The sequence below is a fragment of the Rhopilema esculentum genome, chromosome 3, assembly GCF_057945365.1.
Source record: "Rhopilema esculentum isolate cy_ngs chromosome 3, ASM5794536v1, whole genome shotgun sequence".
NCBI lineage: Eukaryota > Metazoa > Cnidaria > Scyphozoa > Rhizostomeae > Rhizostomatidae > Rhopilema > Rhopilema esculentum.
The window spans coordinates 1980573-1999420 of NC_142817.1; the positions used below are offsets into that span (position 1 = coordinate 1980573).

The following is an 18848-nucleotide window of genomic DNA, read 5'->3' on the forward strand; positions in this document are numbered from 1 at the left end:
TTCCTATTTAATGCTAAGGTTCCTGCTGCATGACCAACTTTCTTATAGTTTGCAATATTGCGGGGCGTCACGCCCCCCCTCTCGTGGCCCCGGAGATGTACTGGGGTCGTCCACCAGATGTAAGAGGTGTTTCATAACAAAAATTGGTAGAGCGTGAGGCAAATAATAACGCACTCTTATGTGATCATCTTTCACGAATCAAATCAACTCAAAAAACTCCCGATCAAATTTCTATTTACAATATATATAGTAAAAGTCATGTGATTAGTAATTAACGGCGCATGCGTGATACGTGACAGGAGAGTGAACCTGTTACACATCCCTGGATGGAGGGTGCTCGTTTCAGGTTTCAGGTCAGGCCTTTGACGAATACGAAGGGAGGGCCAGGAGGGGCCATGGCCCCTCACTTTTTGCAAAACAATATACCTTTTTTCAAAAGCTTTTGTTATGATTGTTATATTTTCTCTTGGCTTCTCAACTTTCCAATCTGCGTCGGAGCCCATGTTTAACGGTACAGGAAAAATACAGGAATGAATAGCTTTGTTCTCACATATCGTCGTCCTCATCAAGGACTCTTCAGACGAATTAAGTGATCTGATGACGAAACAACCTATGTCTGCCGAAAAAATGTGATATGACATGACAGCCCGATGACAGTTCTGTTCTGGTGGGAATTCAAAAAGCCATGTGGCTTCAAACGATTAAAAACTGTATTTTCTTTGAAATATTCGATTAAATTAACAATTCTACAAATTTTGCGAAATTCAAGATTTGTCAGTTCCATAGTAACAAGGAATTTGCCCAAAATGGGAGTTTAGGGACAAATTATCAAAAAATTATTGAAGATCACTCCCTTTGGAGGATGCTCTCGTGCTTTATCTTATCAAATCACCAAATGCAAGGAAAATGTTGAGCACCCTAGCCTCGTCCCCAGCTCTGTGATTTGTGATGTGTTACATAAAGTATTTTGACATCACGATAATGGCGACCAACATGAAGAGAACGTTGGACGTTTTGAACGTCGAAAACACAGAATTCTCGTCCCTCCTGTTAGCAGAAGATGTTCTCAAAGGGCTGAAAAAATTGGGTTTTAAGAATCCATCCCCTGTTCAGCTAAAGTCAATACCACTTGGAAAATGTGGGCTTGGTAAGGCTTGGTTTTAATGCTTCTGTTTGTGTATTGGTAAATATATAAATTTCAGAATAAAAATGAAATTTAACCCATTTTCCCAAAAATCAAGATGTCATTGTATAGTGCATTAGTAGGGTCATTTAGTCTACTTTGACTTTATCATACAACCAAATTGTTGAAGGCAAGTAGTTTGTACTTCCACAAGTTGTGGAATTACAAACGACTCAGTCTGCAGAGCGTGACAGTTCTCGACAAGATTTTGTGTGTGCAAGAGCAAATATAAATGTGTGCATGTGTGCAAGAGTGCTGACAAAATGCAATGTGTGCAAACTGCTCAGTTTTGATCCAATGTGTGCAGCAAGTTTCTAATGGGCAAAGTCTTTGTCAATTTGTCTCACAAATGTGTGCTCAGAAATTATTTCTGCAAAAGTGCTTTCGAGCATTCAAAAAAATTTTGACTGCAGATTATAATTCAGCATGGGGTCAATCATATATTTTTTATGATTAAAATTCAATTATTTCTTGTACTTAGTCAAACTTCCAGGTGGGGGTATGGGGTTGAAATGTAACCACTAAAAGTTCACTGCAGTCAGTTGATTTTAACATAATTCAGTCCACAGAATGATCTTACAGAGTAAATCCTTGACCCTATACCCATGATTGAGCACAAGTCAGATACTGCAGTTTACCAAATAATCTTACTTTCTTTGATTCAGACTGTTTATGGCCTCTTCTTACCAGCCCTTGCTTAGGAAATTGAGAATAACCCTTCCTGACCAGCCTTAAACATAATTTATTCGACTATAGAATGATGTATCATATTTATAATGCTATAGATATGATTGTGCAAGCTAAATCTGGAACTGGAAAGACTTGTGTCTTTGCTGTTATAGCACTAGAAATGGTTTTGACATCATCTACTGAAACACAGGTATTTAATCTTTCTATGAGTGAAATATTGATTTATATTTGTTGATTAATTATTCTTCTTTTGTGGCATCCATCTACCATCCAGCTCTACCAATCAATAGTTTTTGTCTATAAAAGCAAAACAATGTTCTAGCCTTGCTCAGTATCACTATTCACTGATATTTAACGCATAGAAGCCCATTGTGAATTGCCACAGTGTGCTTTCTATAACTTTACTTTTCTCTACACCATGCAACATCTGACATTTCAAAATTCTAAGAAAAATTTCAACAATTATTATTCTATGTATACAATTATACACAACCCTTGTGTATTAGCTGTCCTTTATCTTAAGCAGTACCCACAAAATTAGGCAACCATACTTAGTTTTAAATGACAAACATAAGAATTGATTGTAAGGTACAAAAATTACTTAATTGTGAAAGTAGAAGTATTGTCTGCAGCCTATAATGAAATAAGTATGGTTGGTTAAATTGTTTTATAATTAGTCAGTCCATCAGTTTTCTCTGCTTTATCTGCTATTGGAATTGAAAGCTATATTTTGCCAAGGCACAATAATTACAGATCATAGGGTTGCACCTTTCAGTAGACTGCTAGACATGTGGTCTGCCTTTATTGTTGATATTATATATCATTACATCAAATGTTTTGGTAACCCATTGGCGGTAATCACATACCAAGAAAGCTAAAGGTTTGGCAGTTTCAGGTCCTGGAGGACCTCCTAAAACAAATATCTCTGGATAGGCAATTGCCTTTATAAGCTCATCCACATGGACGATATGTTACCCTTATGAAAAAGGCCAGTCCATTTCTCTTCTTTTCATAGGTAATCATTCTTGCTCCAACCAGAGAGATTGCAGTACAAGTACAAGGAGTCTTGTCTGAAATTGGTTCCTTCAAAAAGAACTTGAATTGCCATGTCTTTATTGGAGGCACCTCATTGGAGGATGACAAAAAGAAATTAAGAAGCTGTCATATTGCTATTGGAACACCAGGTATTTGAAGGATCAAAGGTATTTTAACTGTATGGTAAAGTAAAGTTGTAAAAGGTTTATGAAATATTGAAAATCAAGCATTTAAGTGGCAGAAATAGTCAACAGATGTCTTCAGGTAATGCTACAGAAACAGCGTATCACAAGAAAGTGTTTTCACAATGATTGCAAATTCTATTGATAGACTTAGGTATTCTAACCATTTCAAAATAAAAGATTTGAACCAATTTCTGGTAAATTACATGTATACAACTTATCAAATGATTATAATCATTGGATAGATATATGAACATGCTTAATAGTTAGGAAAGCAAGTTTTATTTTCAGTAAGTAGACAAAGATCAATATTGTAGAGAAAATATTCTAATTTCTAATGAACGTTATGATAATTGGCTCTAATCATCTTTGTAATTAATATCTGACTTATTAATTATGATCATCATGATTTGCATTTTGATGTTTCTGGTATTTTAGGTTTTTTACTCTCATCTTGTTCTGTATAAACTTTTTCTTTTTCAAGGCAGACTGAAAACTTTAATTGAACTGGAGCACCTCAAAACTGATTTTGTCAGACTGTTTATTCTTGATGAGGCAGACAAGCTACTAGAGCCAGGATCTTTTCAAGAGCAAATAAAGTATGACATCTAGCTCTTTAAAAGTCAGAAGCATAAATCAATGATATTTGGAAGTTCGAATTTAAGCTAGTTGTCTAGAAGGTTATGTATAGTGAAACAAAACAAATTTGCCAATATTTGAAGATTAAATTGTATGCGTTGTTTAGAGTATACTATGTTATTTTCTAAGTAATAAAATGAAGCTTCAATAGTCATTGGAGATTTGAAAAGTCAATGAACATGTCTTTTGCTTTATTCTGACCTCAAGGAATATTTCAAACATAATTCCCTCTAAATTGAGAGAAAATGGGAGTGAAAGCATAACCAGTGCAGACATTGAAAGTTTGATCTGTGTCACACTGGTTGTATCACTTGTTCACATTTTTCTTAGTATGCTTTCTCAATCCTGTTTTGCACTCATTAAATGCATCAAGTCATAATAAAAAGGGAGGGGATTTGCTAATTCATTTTCCTCATGCTGCAGTTCTATTGGTGGGCCTGACTTTCAGGCACTTATCTCATGAACTCACTTCATACTGATTTACAATACAGCTTCTGTTATAAGCAGGTTGTCAACAACAAATACCAATATCACAAGAAACTATATGCCAAAAGCGAATGACACCCTATAGATAAGGCCTATTTATAATGAATCAATGTCTTTAGGCTCTATGTTTTACCTGACCCAAAAAGAACTAGGCTATTTGACCGAAATGAAGAGAATTCAAAATATCTTCCATGTACCTTGAAATTCATTTAATTGCGAAAATTTTCACTTCTATGTACCTATGTATCTCTGAACCTTTTTTATTTCCTAGTTGGATATTTTCTACCTTACCAAAACATAAGCAAATGTTGGCATTATCTGCTACATACCCAGAGTACTTGGCGAAACACCTGAATAACTATATGAATGAGCCCATTCATGTGAGATTAAATACAGAAGAGCCTACACTTTTAGGTATTTAGAGTCGATTTTATTCTTGTTCTTCATCATTGCATTAGAAATCAGTATCTATTGAGGTAAATATTATCTTAGTGAAAATAAGGCCAAATCTTCTGGTCTCCCATAGAAATGTTTTAGTACTGTGTCAACAAAAGAAAATATTAGACCCCCTTTACTTTAGATATTTCGCCTCCTTAGTGTTCTAAAGGTATTTTTTCCTATCAATTGATACTTCTATTACACTAGACAAATAATTTCGACTTGAGGAAATCATGCATACTAGAATGACTTTTGAAGAAGATATTTTTCTACAACCACTATTTGAGATTTTTCATGAACTATTCATAAATCAGATAAATGTTTTTCTGTATAGTCTTAGCTTTATTGTATCATACATAAAGTTGTTTTCTTCTTGAATGTATCGAACACACCTTTTTATTCATTTTTTTAATATTCTAGGAATAAAACAGTTTTACTTAAAGGTACCATCACATCATTTGCCACATGTTGTTTTTAATCGAAAGGTAAGTACCTGTTTAAATAATAATAAAATGGTAACTAATATTTATTGGTCAGATGGAATATCATCTGTTATCATTCATCATTCAAGGACCTGTATCCCAATTACAAGCATTGTACTAAAAAGGTAAAAATTAAATAAGAGTAAAAAGTTTTATTTGCAACTGAAGTATACTATCTTTATTCTATGTCTAATAACTTGGAGCTGACCACTTGCACTTTACAATGTCCCAACAACAGTGCAAGTTAAAATGCCGTTACTTGCAAGCAATATTTAGATGGAACAAGTTTGGCATTTACTTGCTTTTAATTTGAAACCTATAATATCTAAACGAGAAAATATGTTGAGTAAGCATAGCTTCTTGAGCACAAAATTTCAATTTTTTCGTTAGGCAAAGAGGCTTACAAGATTTCTAAGGAACACACCCTTTCAGCAGTGTATGGTTTTCTCAAATTACCAGACCAGGTAACCTAAAATATTCTCATTTTGTCAGAGGCTCTCATGCACCTGGTGTATTTATGGTCCCGGTTGTACTGAATCCTCAATGAACACTCTTGATAGCAACCATGCTGAAGATCCTTAAATTCAATCAAAGCCAAGGAAAAAGCAGTTTATAAAATCCGAAGGCCAGACCATCCAAGTTGTTAAAATACCTTTGCATGAATTTTTCGGCCTTTCAACATATATTGGCGGCCCATATGGGAGTTTTTGTTAAATTATGATGTAGGCAATTCAATTGAAGCTTCTGTTAAATTGGTTTTCATAAAATGCTCGATGCCATGTAGCAGAGCTCTACGTGCTTTAGTTACCTGATAGTGGCATTAAACTCGGGGTTGCACTTAGAATCATCCTGTTCTGCGCACCAACGTATGTCTTTTATTTAATTTGTTATCGATAAATGTACCATTGTATGACATCTTGTCCATTCTGGCTGCATCAAGTCTTTGTTATGCATCGATGTTTTTCTGTCTGCCACTCGAAGTAACAGTTAAGGCCAGTCCCCGATGCAATCTGCACGTAGGGAAATCTTCTTTAAGATTGATCACCTGTCTTGGACCAATAGCTCGATGGGGTGGGTTGGCCCGTTCTTTTCCTTGCTTCCTTTATTCTCTCAATGTTGCCATTGGGCACCTATTGTTGATTCTGAATATTCATGTTTGTAACTTTACGCCACTTCGCACCAACTGCTACCCCTGTAGTCATTTGAATTCAAACTGCGGTGACAAGGATATTCTTGGTGGCTACACCTATTAGCTGCAGGGTTGGCCGGCGGCAACCTTCCAAATAATGGCACGAACTGCATCAGATGGGTCGTTTATGTACCATCGTAGTTGACGAAATAATGGATTGTCTTTTAATGCACATTATTCATGCACTTTTTCTTTTGCATTCAGGGCGCAAATTCTTGTCGATATCCTGTCATCAGAAGGCTGGCCTGCATCGTGCATTTCAGGTAGCTTTTATAATCAATTACGTGCTAAAATATGGATTTTGTTATGGTAATATTTTGCTTGTTGTCAGCATACCGAATTGATTTGCCATCAATCAAAGCCAAAGAGAAACCTTTTCCATGCAAAATCCACAGGCTGTAACATCTCACTTGTTAAAACTAGCTTTACCTGAATTTCTGCCAGATACTTTGGTGTTTTGGTAGAGTTGGTGGCAGGTTTGAAAAGCTAGTTGGTTACTGTCGAATTATGTCGTTTTCAATCCAATGAAACTTACCGTTTACCGCTCTGTTATATAGTGCTCGATTCCTTAAAGGCAGATATTTCGTTTACGTATAAACTGTGATTGATACATCAAATGGTTAAATATTAATCTTTCTTTGCAGGCAATCAATCCCAGGAAGAAAGGTTAAAGGCAATGAAAAAGCTGAAAAAGTTCCAATGTCGTATCCTTGTATCAACTGACTTAGTAAGTACCTTAACTGCATTCATTATTTAACAAAATATCATTAATAAGGTCGAACTATAGCCTAGCTTCTTCATTTGTCTTTCTGTTATTGCCATTTGCATGTTTTTGTCTAAACTAAACTTCTTAGTGCGATTTAAAAAGGAGGTAAAAGGTCTGAATTGCTTCAAACTGTAACTCGTATTTTCACGTTTTATGTAATCGCTTTCAGCGCCCATAATTATATGTAGTCACGTCCTTAACTTTGTTATATTCAGCTATAGTCAGAGTTTCGCCAACATCCGCACTAGTCGATGTGAAAAATTCCCCAAAGGACACTTACAAAAAATAGATGCTCCGGAGCAGACTTTGGTTGTGCCAGCCACTCAGGGGCAGGAGGGGAATAATACCCCCAGGGAGCTTGCAAGACAAATTTACTGACAGTGGCCAGGAAATTGTTCTTTGGTTGCACTTTCTTCGTGCTTGTTTGACAGTCAGTGGCGGCACCAGAAAATGGGCTGGTTTATACTTGAGAAAGACCTAGCAAATATTTGTCTTATGATGAAATGACCCAGCTGGTTGCAGATCAAACAAATCTGTATTCAGTACAGTGTGATGTTGCCAAAAGGAGCATTGCAATTACAAAAACAGTCTTTCTCAAGATGTGCATTGTCCAAATGCCAATATATTCAATATATTGGGAAGCTGAAACAAGGTACAGCCCAATTGCTAGCTTGATGAGCAGGGACCGCTTTAAGAAATTAAAGAGCTTCCTGCACTTCAATGACAACTCAAAAGCACCCAGCAAAACTGACAATACGTATGATAAGCTGTACAAGATAAGGCCACTGCTGCAAATGCTAAGAAAAAATTGTTTGGTTGTGGCACCTGAAGAAATAAATTCTGTTGATGAGCAGATGATTCCTTTCAAAGGGAAAAGTAGCCTACGAAGGTATCTCCCAAAGAAGCCAAAGAAATGGGGCTTCAAAGTTTTTTTCCAGAAATGGTCAAAGTGGATTCTGCTACGATTTTGAGGTAGAAGGTGCCCCGGACCCACAACAAGAAAACAGAACTGGCACTGCTGTCGTCCGCTGGTATGATAAGAAGCTGGTTCAGCTAGCATCAAATTATGCTTACACCCACCCAACTGATGTGGTTCAGAGGTGGTCTAAGAAAGATAATAAATATGTTGAGGTACCAAGACCTCAAATTGTTGTAACATACAATGCAGGAATGGGAGGTGTTGACCTGTTTGATACGTTTCAAGCCATTTACCGTCTCCATCATAAATATCGGAAAGGATACATGCGTTTCTTTTTTTGGATTCTGGGCACAGCTGTCATAAATGCATGGTGCTTATACCGCAGAATTATGAAGCAACAAGGTGTGCCCATTGCCAAGCAGCTTGACCTTTTGCAATTCACATGCTCAGTGTCACACTCACTTGCAGAGGCTACAATACGAAGAAAGGGAAGAGGGAGGCCAAGCATCGAGGCATCATCTGTACCCACAGATAAGCTGCCCCGCAAAGCACCCGAAATGGCACCACAAACAAGAATTCGCACTGATTCTGTCAACCATTGGCCTGTTCATAGGCCAAATCGTCCTCGCTGCTTTCACTGTGGGGAAAAAACCAGAATGGGGTGCGAAAAGTGCAAAAAAGGCTATAAACTACCACTATCATAAATACCAGACTACCATAAATAGACTGAAATACTGAAATATTTTGCATGATTTTGTACACTTTTGTTCATGCTATTTTTACGCAGTTTTACATGAAATATTTCATTGATTCGAAAAACTATCGTTCCTTGAATAGCTGGAAGGGCAATTAGTTTTTTTCAGAAAATTATTCTGAAATTCAACTTCTCCTTGTCTGTTTACCTAAAAAACATGTTTATTTATTTTTTATTTCAAATGAACCTATATTCAGCCTTGAAAGGGTTAAGCAAAATATATTCTAAGGCTTGCACTTAATCTTAAGTAAAAAAGATACGGTGTATAATATTACCTTAGAAATAACATTCTTCAGACACTTAGAAATTCATGGATAGTTTTTACCGAATTGTCAATAATTTGCATGTTTAAAATGGATAGTTTTTACCGAATTGTCAATAATTTGCATGTTTAAAATAGATTTTATTTTTTTCGGAATAAATAAGGTTGACTATTTTCTCGTATAATGGGAATGAGTCTCTTCTGCCTTCATATTTTTGAGTTGCGGGATCTCGAAAGTTTTCCTTTTGAGGAAGACGCATGTTTTTTATTTTACCTTAGATGAAGACGTTTTTATCATAATCGGTCGTGTTGCCGTAATAAATAAACCTTTAAGATAAGATTTGAAAGAAAAAATCTTGGATTGACTTTACAAAACAATTCTGTTAACTTTTGCCAGACATCTAGAGGCATTGACTGTGACAAAGTGGATCTTGTCATCAACATGGATCTTCCCTGGGACACTGAAACCTACCTCCACCGTGTAGGCAGAGCAGGAAGATTTGGAGGATATGGTCTTGCAGTTAGTTTTATCTCAGAAGGAGATGAAGAGTTAAAATTGAAAAGGATTGCAGATGAAATCAAATATGACATATTGTTTTATCCAGGTAAAACGACACCTTTCTTTTTGGTTTACTATAATGGCCAAACAATCTACATTTTATTCGCGACTAGAAATCACAACAACCGCTGCTCACCAGCATATATACAACTTTGGGCATGTTTTATTGTATATTTACCAAACTTGGGTATTCTCAAATAAAAAAATGACCCAAATTTTATTTTCGCCTCGTCTTGAGCATCTAGCATTTTAATAATATTCCAAAAATTTTGTAATGATAAAGACAACGGCAAGATAATGCCATCCCAACCTTTGATAATTTATAAGATTCTTTCGAGAATAATAAACAGGAGCCCTATGATCATAAATCTATTTAAAATTTAATAACATGTAAACAGCACTCCACCGTGATACAGAGTTCTCTTTTGACCACGCTATGCACAGTTCGATCCTTGTCAAGCTATATGGAATATTCCGATGAAATTCCAATGTATATCCATTCACTCGATTCTAGAAAAAAACTAAACCGAGCTAACATGAAAGGGCATCCATTCACTTCCCATATGATACAGTTATTAAATAGCAAATGAATATAGAATATTGAAGCATATATGCCTCGGCGTGACTTACCTGCAGAATCTCTAGGTCACTCTGATTAAATCCTTTATGCTAGGGGGAGTATGGGCAGATTTCCTTTAATCAATTCACCTTAATTCGCAATTAATTTTAGCAAAATCGTTTCTTGTTATTTTACATTGGTATTCGTGGGTCTGAATTTCACATTCCAGCATACATTTAATCAAGCTAACTTTGTAAACATTATTCTGATTTCACGAATCTCTAACATTAGGGTTTTGTTGCCTTAACATACGAACGGAAAGTCTAAATGTTTACTTTTTTGCCTATGTTTCATAAACTTTTTCTTTTGCAGTCTTATTTTATATGATATCGCCAACTTCATAACCCTCTTACCACGTAGTTCCGTCTCATCCGAAACAAAGCCCTCTACATTTCTCGCGATCAGTTTTTATACATTGACTAGAAAAATTTCTCAAGCAGTTGTTATTTTGTTTTGCCTTTCTCAAACTTTAATTTATCGAAGGCGTCCCTGAGTTTTTTTGGAAAATATGTGTTGCTTATTTCTTTTATATTTGTCTTGTATTTAAAAATTTGTACTCAGGGGCAGATGATGATGTGGTGAGCCAACAAAGAATTTACGATACCAAAAGCGAAACTCAGGAAAGTAGTTCCAATGAAAATAGTGGAAATCCAATACCAGATATGAGAGAAGAAGATAAACAGGAACACATGGCCGAGTCTGGTCATCAGAATTTCATGGATGATTTGCACGATTCCCTTGCCGCAAACCAAAATGGCTCGTTGAATAATAGGGGCTACTTAAACCAAGAAGATGCCTTCCTTGAAATTAACTTCTTTAGTAACAGTGCAGAAGAATGTTTGGATGGTGCAGTGGACTGCTCTGCAGAACAGTCATTGGGCAGTCATGGTAAGCATCCTAGTTTGATTTTCCTCGTCAAAAGTTTCCTATCTTTTCAAGATTAGAGAGCAAGAAAAATTTTAGAAAAAGAGTTTCTAGGCTATACAAATGGGGAATCGAATTTAAGATGACTTTTTCAGCAGTTTGACATTTTTGATGACATTTTTATCAAAAGAAACAATTTTTTATTCAGTAGGATTCATTGATGTAACTTCTGTTTTCTTTTTTGATAAGCATGAACATTTAATGCTATCTGAGATATCAAAATCGTCAAATTATGTTATTATAAAGTCATATACTTTTTTTGATTTTTACAATCAATCTTTCTTACCGAGTCCAATGCTAATTCTAAGAATACATAAGTTTAAATTTTGTCTGTTATAAGTATTTGGTATGATTCAAGATAGGGGAAGGGGGGTATTTTGGGTCTCTATTAAAAATGGTGGTCATTTAAAAAATATGTTTTCCAGGTTCGGTAGGCACTTAAATAAACAATATTGAAATGTGGGCACAAAATTCAACCCAAATACAAAGCTATTGACTTGAATCTAATTGTTTTTAGTGAATATATCTTGCTCGTAGTCTTAAAAATCGTAAAGAAAGTTTTATTTGAATGTTCTTTGATAAGGTGGAAAGAAGGAAGACGTAGAAGAAAAGAGAAATTGTCCATTCTTTGTGGAAGGGAAAATACATACTGAAAAGGCAGTTGGTGTTGAAATACTAGCCAGCGATTTAAAAATTTGCGAAAAACAGTCAATGGACAAGCCAGAAAGCATTTTAACTCCTAAGCGTGAACTTGCTGACTCAGAGTCAACAGAGGGCCTACAAATAAACTCTGGGACTCGGTGCTTGCATGACATATGTAGTTGTCCTTGTTCAGATTATGCTGGTGACCAACAAGAAGGCATATCAAAGTCAGATTTGGGTGTATCTTTGTTGGCTAGTAACAAAAGTAAACGTATAAATAGCACTAATGATTATTCTAGTGAACCACTTTCCGATAGCATGGTACAAACCAAGGAGTGCTGTAATGGCCTAATGAAAGGTGATTCAGACAACGCAAGTTCAAAACCATCTGATGAGTATGCTGATTGTGAACCAAAAATTGAAAACTCTTTTGTAGGTGACTCTTCAAATGCTGAAGAAAAAAGTAATAATCGAAAGGTGATATTGTCCTGTGACCTTGAAAAGCTGCTAGAGAATTTTCTATGTGAGGAGATAATAGAATCAGGGGTTCGATGTCTTGATGAACATTATAAGCAAATGGGAGTTAGTGAAGTCAAAACCAATCGATCCAACCAAACGTCTGCTGTTTTCAAAAGTAAAAGCTTAGACTCTTTTGATCCTGAAGAAAATGATACAGAAATTATGAGAGTTAAAGAACAAACAACTAATAATGATGGAGGATATTTATCGACTGGAGTATCAGAAGGGTCCTTTTCTGAAAATTCATCTTATGCTAGTAGTATAGTGAATGTTGACTTGGATAATACTTCAGTAAGTTTTGTTATGACCCATCAAACAAGTGAAAGTGCTGGACTAGATGAGGATCGTGAAAGGGATGGAAAAGATGTGAACATGTTAAATGATAGCAAAGAACTACCTAACGAATTTTCCGATGACAGTCAAGTTGACAGTGTCACTGCGGATGCACACTCTTCAGCTAGCGAAAACGAGGTTGTATTTAAGCCATATAGGACTCGTAAACAGAGGAAAGACCCAAATAAGCTTCTGTGCACATGTATAGAAGGAGAGAGGCAGGGACAGACAGCGAGACAGTCCTCTTTAATTAGAAAAGTGAGGTTTCTTCAGGCATGGAATAATGCATATAACTCACAGGTGGCCTGGCTACAGCATTATCGTAGGCAATTTAAAACATTTTAACAACAAGAGAGGTTAGATTGATAAATAGATTGCTAAGGGCTCTATATTATCGCCTTTGTGTTTACACATAAAATGTGTTGCGTAAAAATGTGTTATTAACATGGCATACAATGCACTATTTTTATTAGTATCGAAGACTTCAAACTGATGATTGGGTAAAAATTGCCTAAATATTGGAAGACTGACAGGGGGGGAGATTTGGCTGCAACGCCCTCATATTCGGTAATAATTGATGAGAGTCAAAACTTTTTTCTGGGTTCTTGAAAGGTTTTTTGTAAGCTCTTTAGGTAATGTTTAATTGGGTGTTGCTGGCTGGCAGTTTTGATAAATGTGTGACAAAATTGAAAGATTTTGGAATAACAAATTATCAGGTGTAATTTCGTCCGAAACTTAAATTCTTTGATGTCTTGTCCCGGCGTTTTATTGTTCTCTTGGATTTTTTAAATTCTTTGGAAAGAGAAAAACACAAAGAAACCTTTAAGCTTTTCACAGGAAATTAATATTCAAACGTTTGGAAAGTTAACTTGACTCTCAGAAAAATCTCTTAAATGTTTTAGGTGATTCATAACAGTTGCCTAAAAATCTCAAAACATATTGGAAGAAGTTTCCTTAAACTTTGTGATGTTCCGACTCTCCTTCATTGCTCTTAGTTTTCTCCTTCCATTTAATTTTTCCTTTGCACCCGTGATAACCTAAATAGTTGAAGTTTCCAATGATTAATTAACTTAAAATTACAAACTAATTATACGTTTATTTTGGTGACAATATATTTGTACAAAACTCTTGAAAATATATCAGAAGTTCTTTGTCAAATTGCTTTTGGGAAACTCTTTTGTCCAGGAGTTCTTCTTTCAAATGTATACCTTATCAACATATAAATATTGAGAAAAAAGTCAGCATCATATAAAAAAAATTTGGAGGAAAAATTCCTCTGGAAAGTTTCACATCATAATATTTTTCTTGCTGTTGCAGTTCATAGTTGCAAACACTCTAAAATTTGGTTAGTATTCTTAAGATTTAAAAGTGAATTTAAAAATAGAATAGAACTAGGCTGAAATAATCCTTTGGTAAAATAGTTAAAAACTGCTTTGAAGAAAGCAAATGTTTTGAAGCATACTAAAGCTTTTTGTCTGACATTTTTTGTCAGAGTATAAAACATCAGAACATAGATAAAAAACTATTTTGTTTATTGCTCTATTATTTTAAAAAACATTTTAGACTCATTCTGGTAATTCTATTAATTTTGGTATTTCTGAAGGTGAAAACCCTCTTTTTTTATTCCTTTGTTTTAAAATTTCACATTCTAAGATAAATTTTTAAGTGACATCAAATCAGAAATTTGTACTTAAAAAGCAGGCAAAAAGTCATCATACAAAGACAGTTGAAAATGGAAACCAAATTTATTGGATTTATAAAAGAAAAAAATTGAACACTATGTATTGGTAGCAGATAACGTTTAAAAGAGAGTATCTTTTGTTCTCTTATAAATATGATTTTTAAATGTTGATGACTCTGCTTAGTCTCTGTATTCTGTTCAGCAGATTGTCTCCTTGCTTTATAACAGCCTGAAAGAAGAAAACATTTTGTTACCAAAACACTTTGACAGAGCAAACCAATCTCATTCAAAATGATCACAAGCCTTTGGCTTGCATTATTCTTGATTGAAGCAATATTTACAATATAGTTATACTGCTTACATGTCCTTTAACAGTAAAAATGAATTTTCTAGCATTCATGGATGATATGCAAAAGTTCTCACCTGGTACTGATAGTTTTTGCTGTCAGGTCTAGAAATACAAGAAAACTATTATTAGCCAAATTACATTAAACATTGTCTGTATGTTGGAATGATTAATTCAAATGACAAGAATTATGAGCGAAAACAGGTACATGCCATATAGAAGTGTTATATTTTTGAAGTTGTAAAAATCAACACAATAAATGCATAAGTTTAAAGATGCTTAACAAAATCAAGTGATTGCCAGCAGTTTATAAATGTATGTGACATGTCCCTCAACAATCCGTTCTTAAGTCTTTAGAAATTAAAACTATTATTGGAAACATATGCTTTGTAGATGATGTAATATAAAGTTCAAATTCAACAGCTGTTAACTTTCGACTGAAAGTTGTTTGCTTTCAAAACATTAAAAATGTACCTGTTTGTCTCTACAATGCCTCCGACTTTATCAATTTTGCAGTTTAATCTACCAGCTGCAATGAAACGAGCTAGTTCCCTGGAGAGAAAATTTTTGTTTAAGGTTCATGTGGCTAAAAATGATTTGGCTCAAGGAGCTGAAATATCTCAACTACAAAAGAGCAATGTAGCTTTACAATGAAAAAAGATTTATTGCATTCAGAGCAATATAATTTAAAACAAAATAAGCTACAAAAATATGAAAAATATGTCATCAATAGGGTGCAAGGATGACTCAGTTGTTGGAGGAGCTAACTACAGACCCAAGGGTCTGTGGTTCGAGTCCCTGGCATGACCAAACTTTCACATAGAGTGGGGAGAGTCGCTAGCCCTCTGTAATTCCAAGCCTAGGAATCACGAGGTGTGGTCACATTGAGAGGAAAAACTTGGACACTGCTCGAAAGCATAGCTTCTCAGTGTCCTAAAAACTACCTTTGGATGCTAGGTAGCAACAAATACAAATCCAGATACAAATTAGTATCAAAAGATAAATAAAAAAACAAGGAAGGTACCTGTCAATGAAATCAACTGTGACTCCAAAAGCATTAGCCATGTATTCCAGTGTTAAACTGCGATATGATTCTAGCAACTGAGTGTATGCCAAGATGCGCATTTCCCTGACGTAATATGTGTAATGAGGCTCCAACAAGCGATCTTTCATGAGGTTTACCTCAATTTCAGCTAGAATAATAGCGATAAATTGTGAAAATAAGACTATGGTAATAACATCATATTTCCATTATTATTTGGTTCATAAAGACATATTTGTTTATATATGAGCAAAATTTATCTGTGTGCTTTGATGTGCAAAAGTTATTCCTCGCGCATCAACAAATATTTCCACACATAGTTCTGTTTAAGCTTCTTGCTACTTTTCAATGTTGCATTTTCTAAAGTCTTTGGGGATTTTTCAATCAAATATTTGAATTCAAATTTGATTGTATTACTTTTTTTTATTAATATTTCACATTAAAAAAGCTGAACTGTGTGAAGGGAGTGACAAAACAAAATAAAAATCTATGTTGTAAATTGCCATAATTTCTCCAGATTTTCATGCAAACACTAATGTATAACTGGGATATAAGTCGGTTTTACTTACCCAAGGCTTGGAAGAAATCTGCATAATGACACTCGTACAATGAATTCAAGTATTTTTTTGCTAAGGGCAACTGATGTAACTGTTCCTGTATTTCAGCTCCTTGAATGACCTAAAAAGGAAGTTTCTTGTTGATACATGCTTCCTTCTAAACATCCTTGAAAATATTTCTATATTCAATGACCATGTGGCCTTGGATATGCCTTTGAAATTTCATAATCTGATATAGTTTACATGCTAAGCAATAAGCTGAGTTTCGTAAATATGCTTATTGTGCATTATATGCCAGGATGATTCAAAACGTTTGTGTGGAGCCCAATATAGTCTTTATAATGTGAAGGCAGCTTTTATATCATTTTTTCCCTCTAATATCTTATACTTAAAATATCTTTGTTTACTAGCCTGTGCTTTCAACACTATTGAGAATAAGTTGATTTTTTTGTGATTTATAATAACAATTCTCTGCCAGTCCTTGTTTTTCTAGTTGATAATTTTAGTGGAAGGCTAAGGAGCCTAAAGGAAAGTCCTGACAAGGGAAAGGAGTGAGGGATTTGAAAGAGGGGGAGGAAAGATCAAGCGTTTAGATTTTTGTTTTGAATAAAGACAGTTTGTATATGAAACAGCTTGTGAAACTGCCAGAATATGATGAGCTCTGTAGTTCTAATTTTATAGAAAGAGTTGCTGAGGAAACAATCATGTGTAGTCTCTCAACTATATAAAATAATCCTTATGTCTAAATGTGTTACCTTTGTTCTTAATTCTGTCCTCTCCAATGCAATCATTGACACTAAAATTGTATATACAACAAAGCTTTTGTATTCCATCAATTCATATGATGTGAAAGTAGAGATGCTTTCCAGAAACCTAGTTGCTGCTGTTTTAAAATCTCTGACAGTCATTGAGTAATAGCCTTGATAGACCTTCAAACGATTTCTTCTGTCCCAATCACCACCTTCTTCTATCAGGCTAAAAGAAAATTTCAAAAATAAGGGCTTTAATAAAAACATTAGCAGTCTGGGAACCATAAACTCTGCAAATCTGGAATAATTTTATTGAAAGCTAAATTTCTCATCTACTTGTAAGTAGGAAATATGAACCTATTCACAAAAAACTTTATATTGTCAAATGGATTGATTGCAAAGTTTGTTTTTATGTGTATTGATGAAGAATTCAAAAAAAGGAACATCTAACATAATGGGGTCTGAACCATCTACTCCATTGTTGATTCATCTTTTCTATCAAAATATGAAGTTAAATTTATTGCATAAAAATTATTCTAGTGAAAAATAAAAATTACAACCACATGGCAGAAAGGCACAGGTGTTTTTTAATGTAGTAGTTTTAAATCTTACGTTTTGGCTTTTGCCAGATTCCTAGACATGATATCATGGTCTAAGAAAAAGAACCCAATACGAATTTGATGAAACACATTATCCAGTTTATGACCCAGCGTTGTAGTCTTTTCATATGCTTCTCTAAGGGCTTTAAGAGATCCATCCTGGAAAAAATTGAATTGATTAAATGAGCATGGTAAATGATAAGATTGATTATTGAAACATGTAATGTAAAATAAAGTATTTGAATTCAAAACCAGGCAGTAGGGGCTGAAACCAGAAATAAACTGTTATTATGTCAAATTATAAACAACCCATGAAAATCTGATAGACAGTTGGCTTTTGGCAGATTTTTCAATGATTCTACTGTAATCATCTTTCAATAATTTTTAAGGATTTGTCTAAAGTGCATAAATCTATCAAAGTTTCTATAGCTTAAATTAAACTTCGCTCGTTTTCTTCTTGTTTTTTTTAACTTTTTCTCAGGATCAGTTTAATTTAAGGCAATTTAGTATGACAAGGGCTTTGTTTTCAAGAAAATATAAAAAAGCAAATTGCTACCTTGTCTCCAATTTTGCTTAAAAATTCTGCCTTGGCAATCTTTGCATCCCTTATTTCAATTTCACCAAGATTTTCTTCTGCATCTTTAACAGCTTCTTCAAGTTTTTCAACTTCAGTCTTATTTGTTTCCTTCATCTTCGCTAACAAGCCTTGGTCGACTGGGAGCTGCAACTCATTGCAGACGTATTCATAGTAAGGTGCCATATCTAAAAAAGTATCGTTGTTAGTGTGGTTACCTTGTTGGTCAAATCAAGTGAATTGAAAATCAGCCATTGAAGAAAAACACTACTAAAAACAGATGATGACCGGACTTTAGGTTTAGGCAATGTGTTTTTAAAATGTTTAGAATATTTCTGCATAAAATCTGCATAACAATTAATTAAAAAGCTTACTGGCTTTTCTTTTAAAATGTGAAAGAAAACACTTACTGTTGTCCACAATTTCTTTCATGAGCTTCGCTTTCACGTCTTTCTTATCTTCCGCTGTTGTGCTTTTCGACTGTAAAGCAAAAAGAAACTCTGCGTATTCCATATTTGGGTTCTTGGGGAGCCCTTCGTCTGATGATATGTCAGTTGCCATTCTTATTGCTGCTAGAACGTACAACCAAGAAGTAGATGTATTTTAATTTAACAATCAAGATTGCCTAGGCCGCCGTAAATAATGGGATCTGAGATTGAGGCAAAATCCCCCAAAACGG

General features: G+C 34.8%; 2 protein-coding genes across 2 annotated transcripts; one reads left to right on the forward strand and one right to left on the reverse strand.

Moving 5' to 3' along the window:
• The first annotated feature begins 121 nt into the window (after window positions 1–121).
• Window positions 122–13355, forward strand: LOC135692542 (uncharacterized). The gene is made up of 12 exons (XM_089111302.1): window positions 122–1147; window positions 1969–2063; window positions 2889–3057; window positions 3575–3689; window positions 4487–4629; window positions 5074–5138; window positions 5526–5599; window positions 6529–6587; window positions 6969–7051; window positions 9423–9630; window positions 10765–11091; window positions 11711–13355. Exons 1-12 carry the CDS (start codon window positions 949–951, stop codon window positions 12964–12966), a joined length of 2793 nt encoding a protein of 930 aa, XP_088967428.1. The 5' UTR covers window positions 122–948; the 3' UTR covers window positions 12967–13355.
• A 992-nt stretch (window positions 13356–14347) lies between these two features.
• On the reverse strand, window positions 14348–18822 carry LOC135692546 (26S proteasome non-ATPase regulatory subunit 6). Its single transcript, XM_065210709.2, has 9 exons — window positions 18580–18822; window positions 18152–18357; window positions 17609–17754; window positions 17003–17222; window positions 16260–16368; window positions 15673–15841; window positions 15123–15200; window positions 14726–14753; window positions 14348–14531 (listed from the first exon to the last, which is right to left on the reverse strand). The coding sequence occupies exons 1-9, from the start codon at window positions 18728–18730 to the stop codon at window positions 14463–14465; spliced, it is 1176 nt and encodes a 391-aa protein (XP_065066781.2). The 5' UTR covers window positions 18731–18822; the 3' UTR covers window positions 14348–14462.
• Between the last annotated feature and the right edge of the window lie 26 nt (window positions 18823–18848).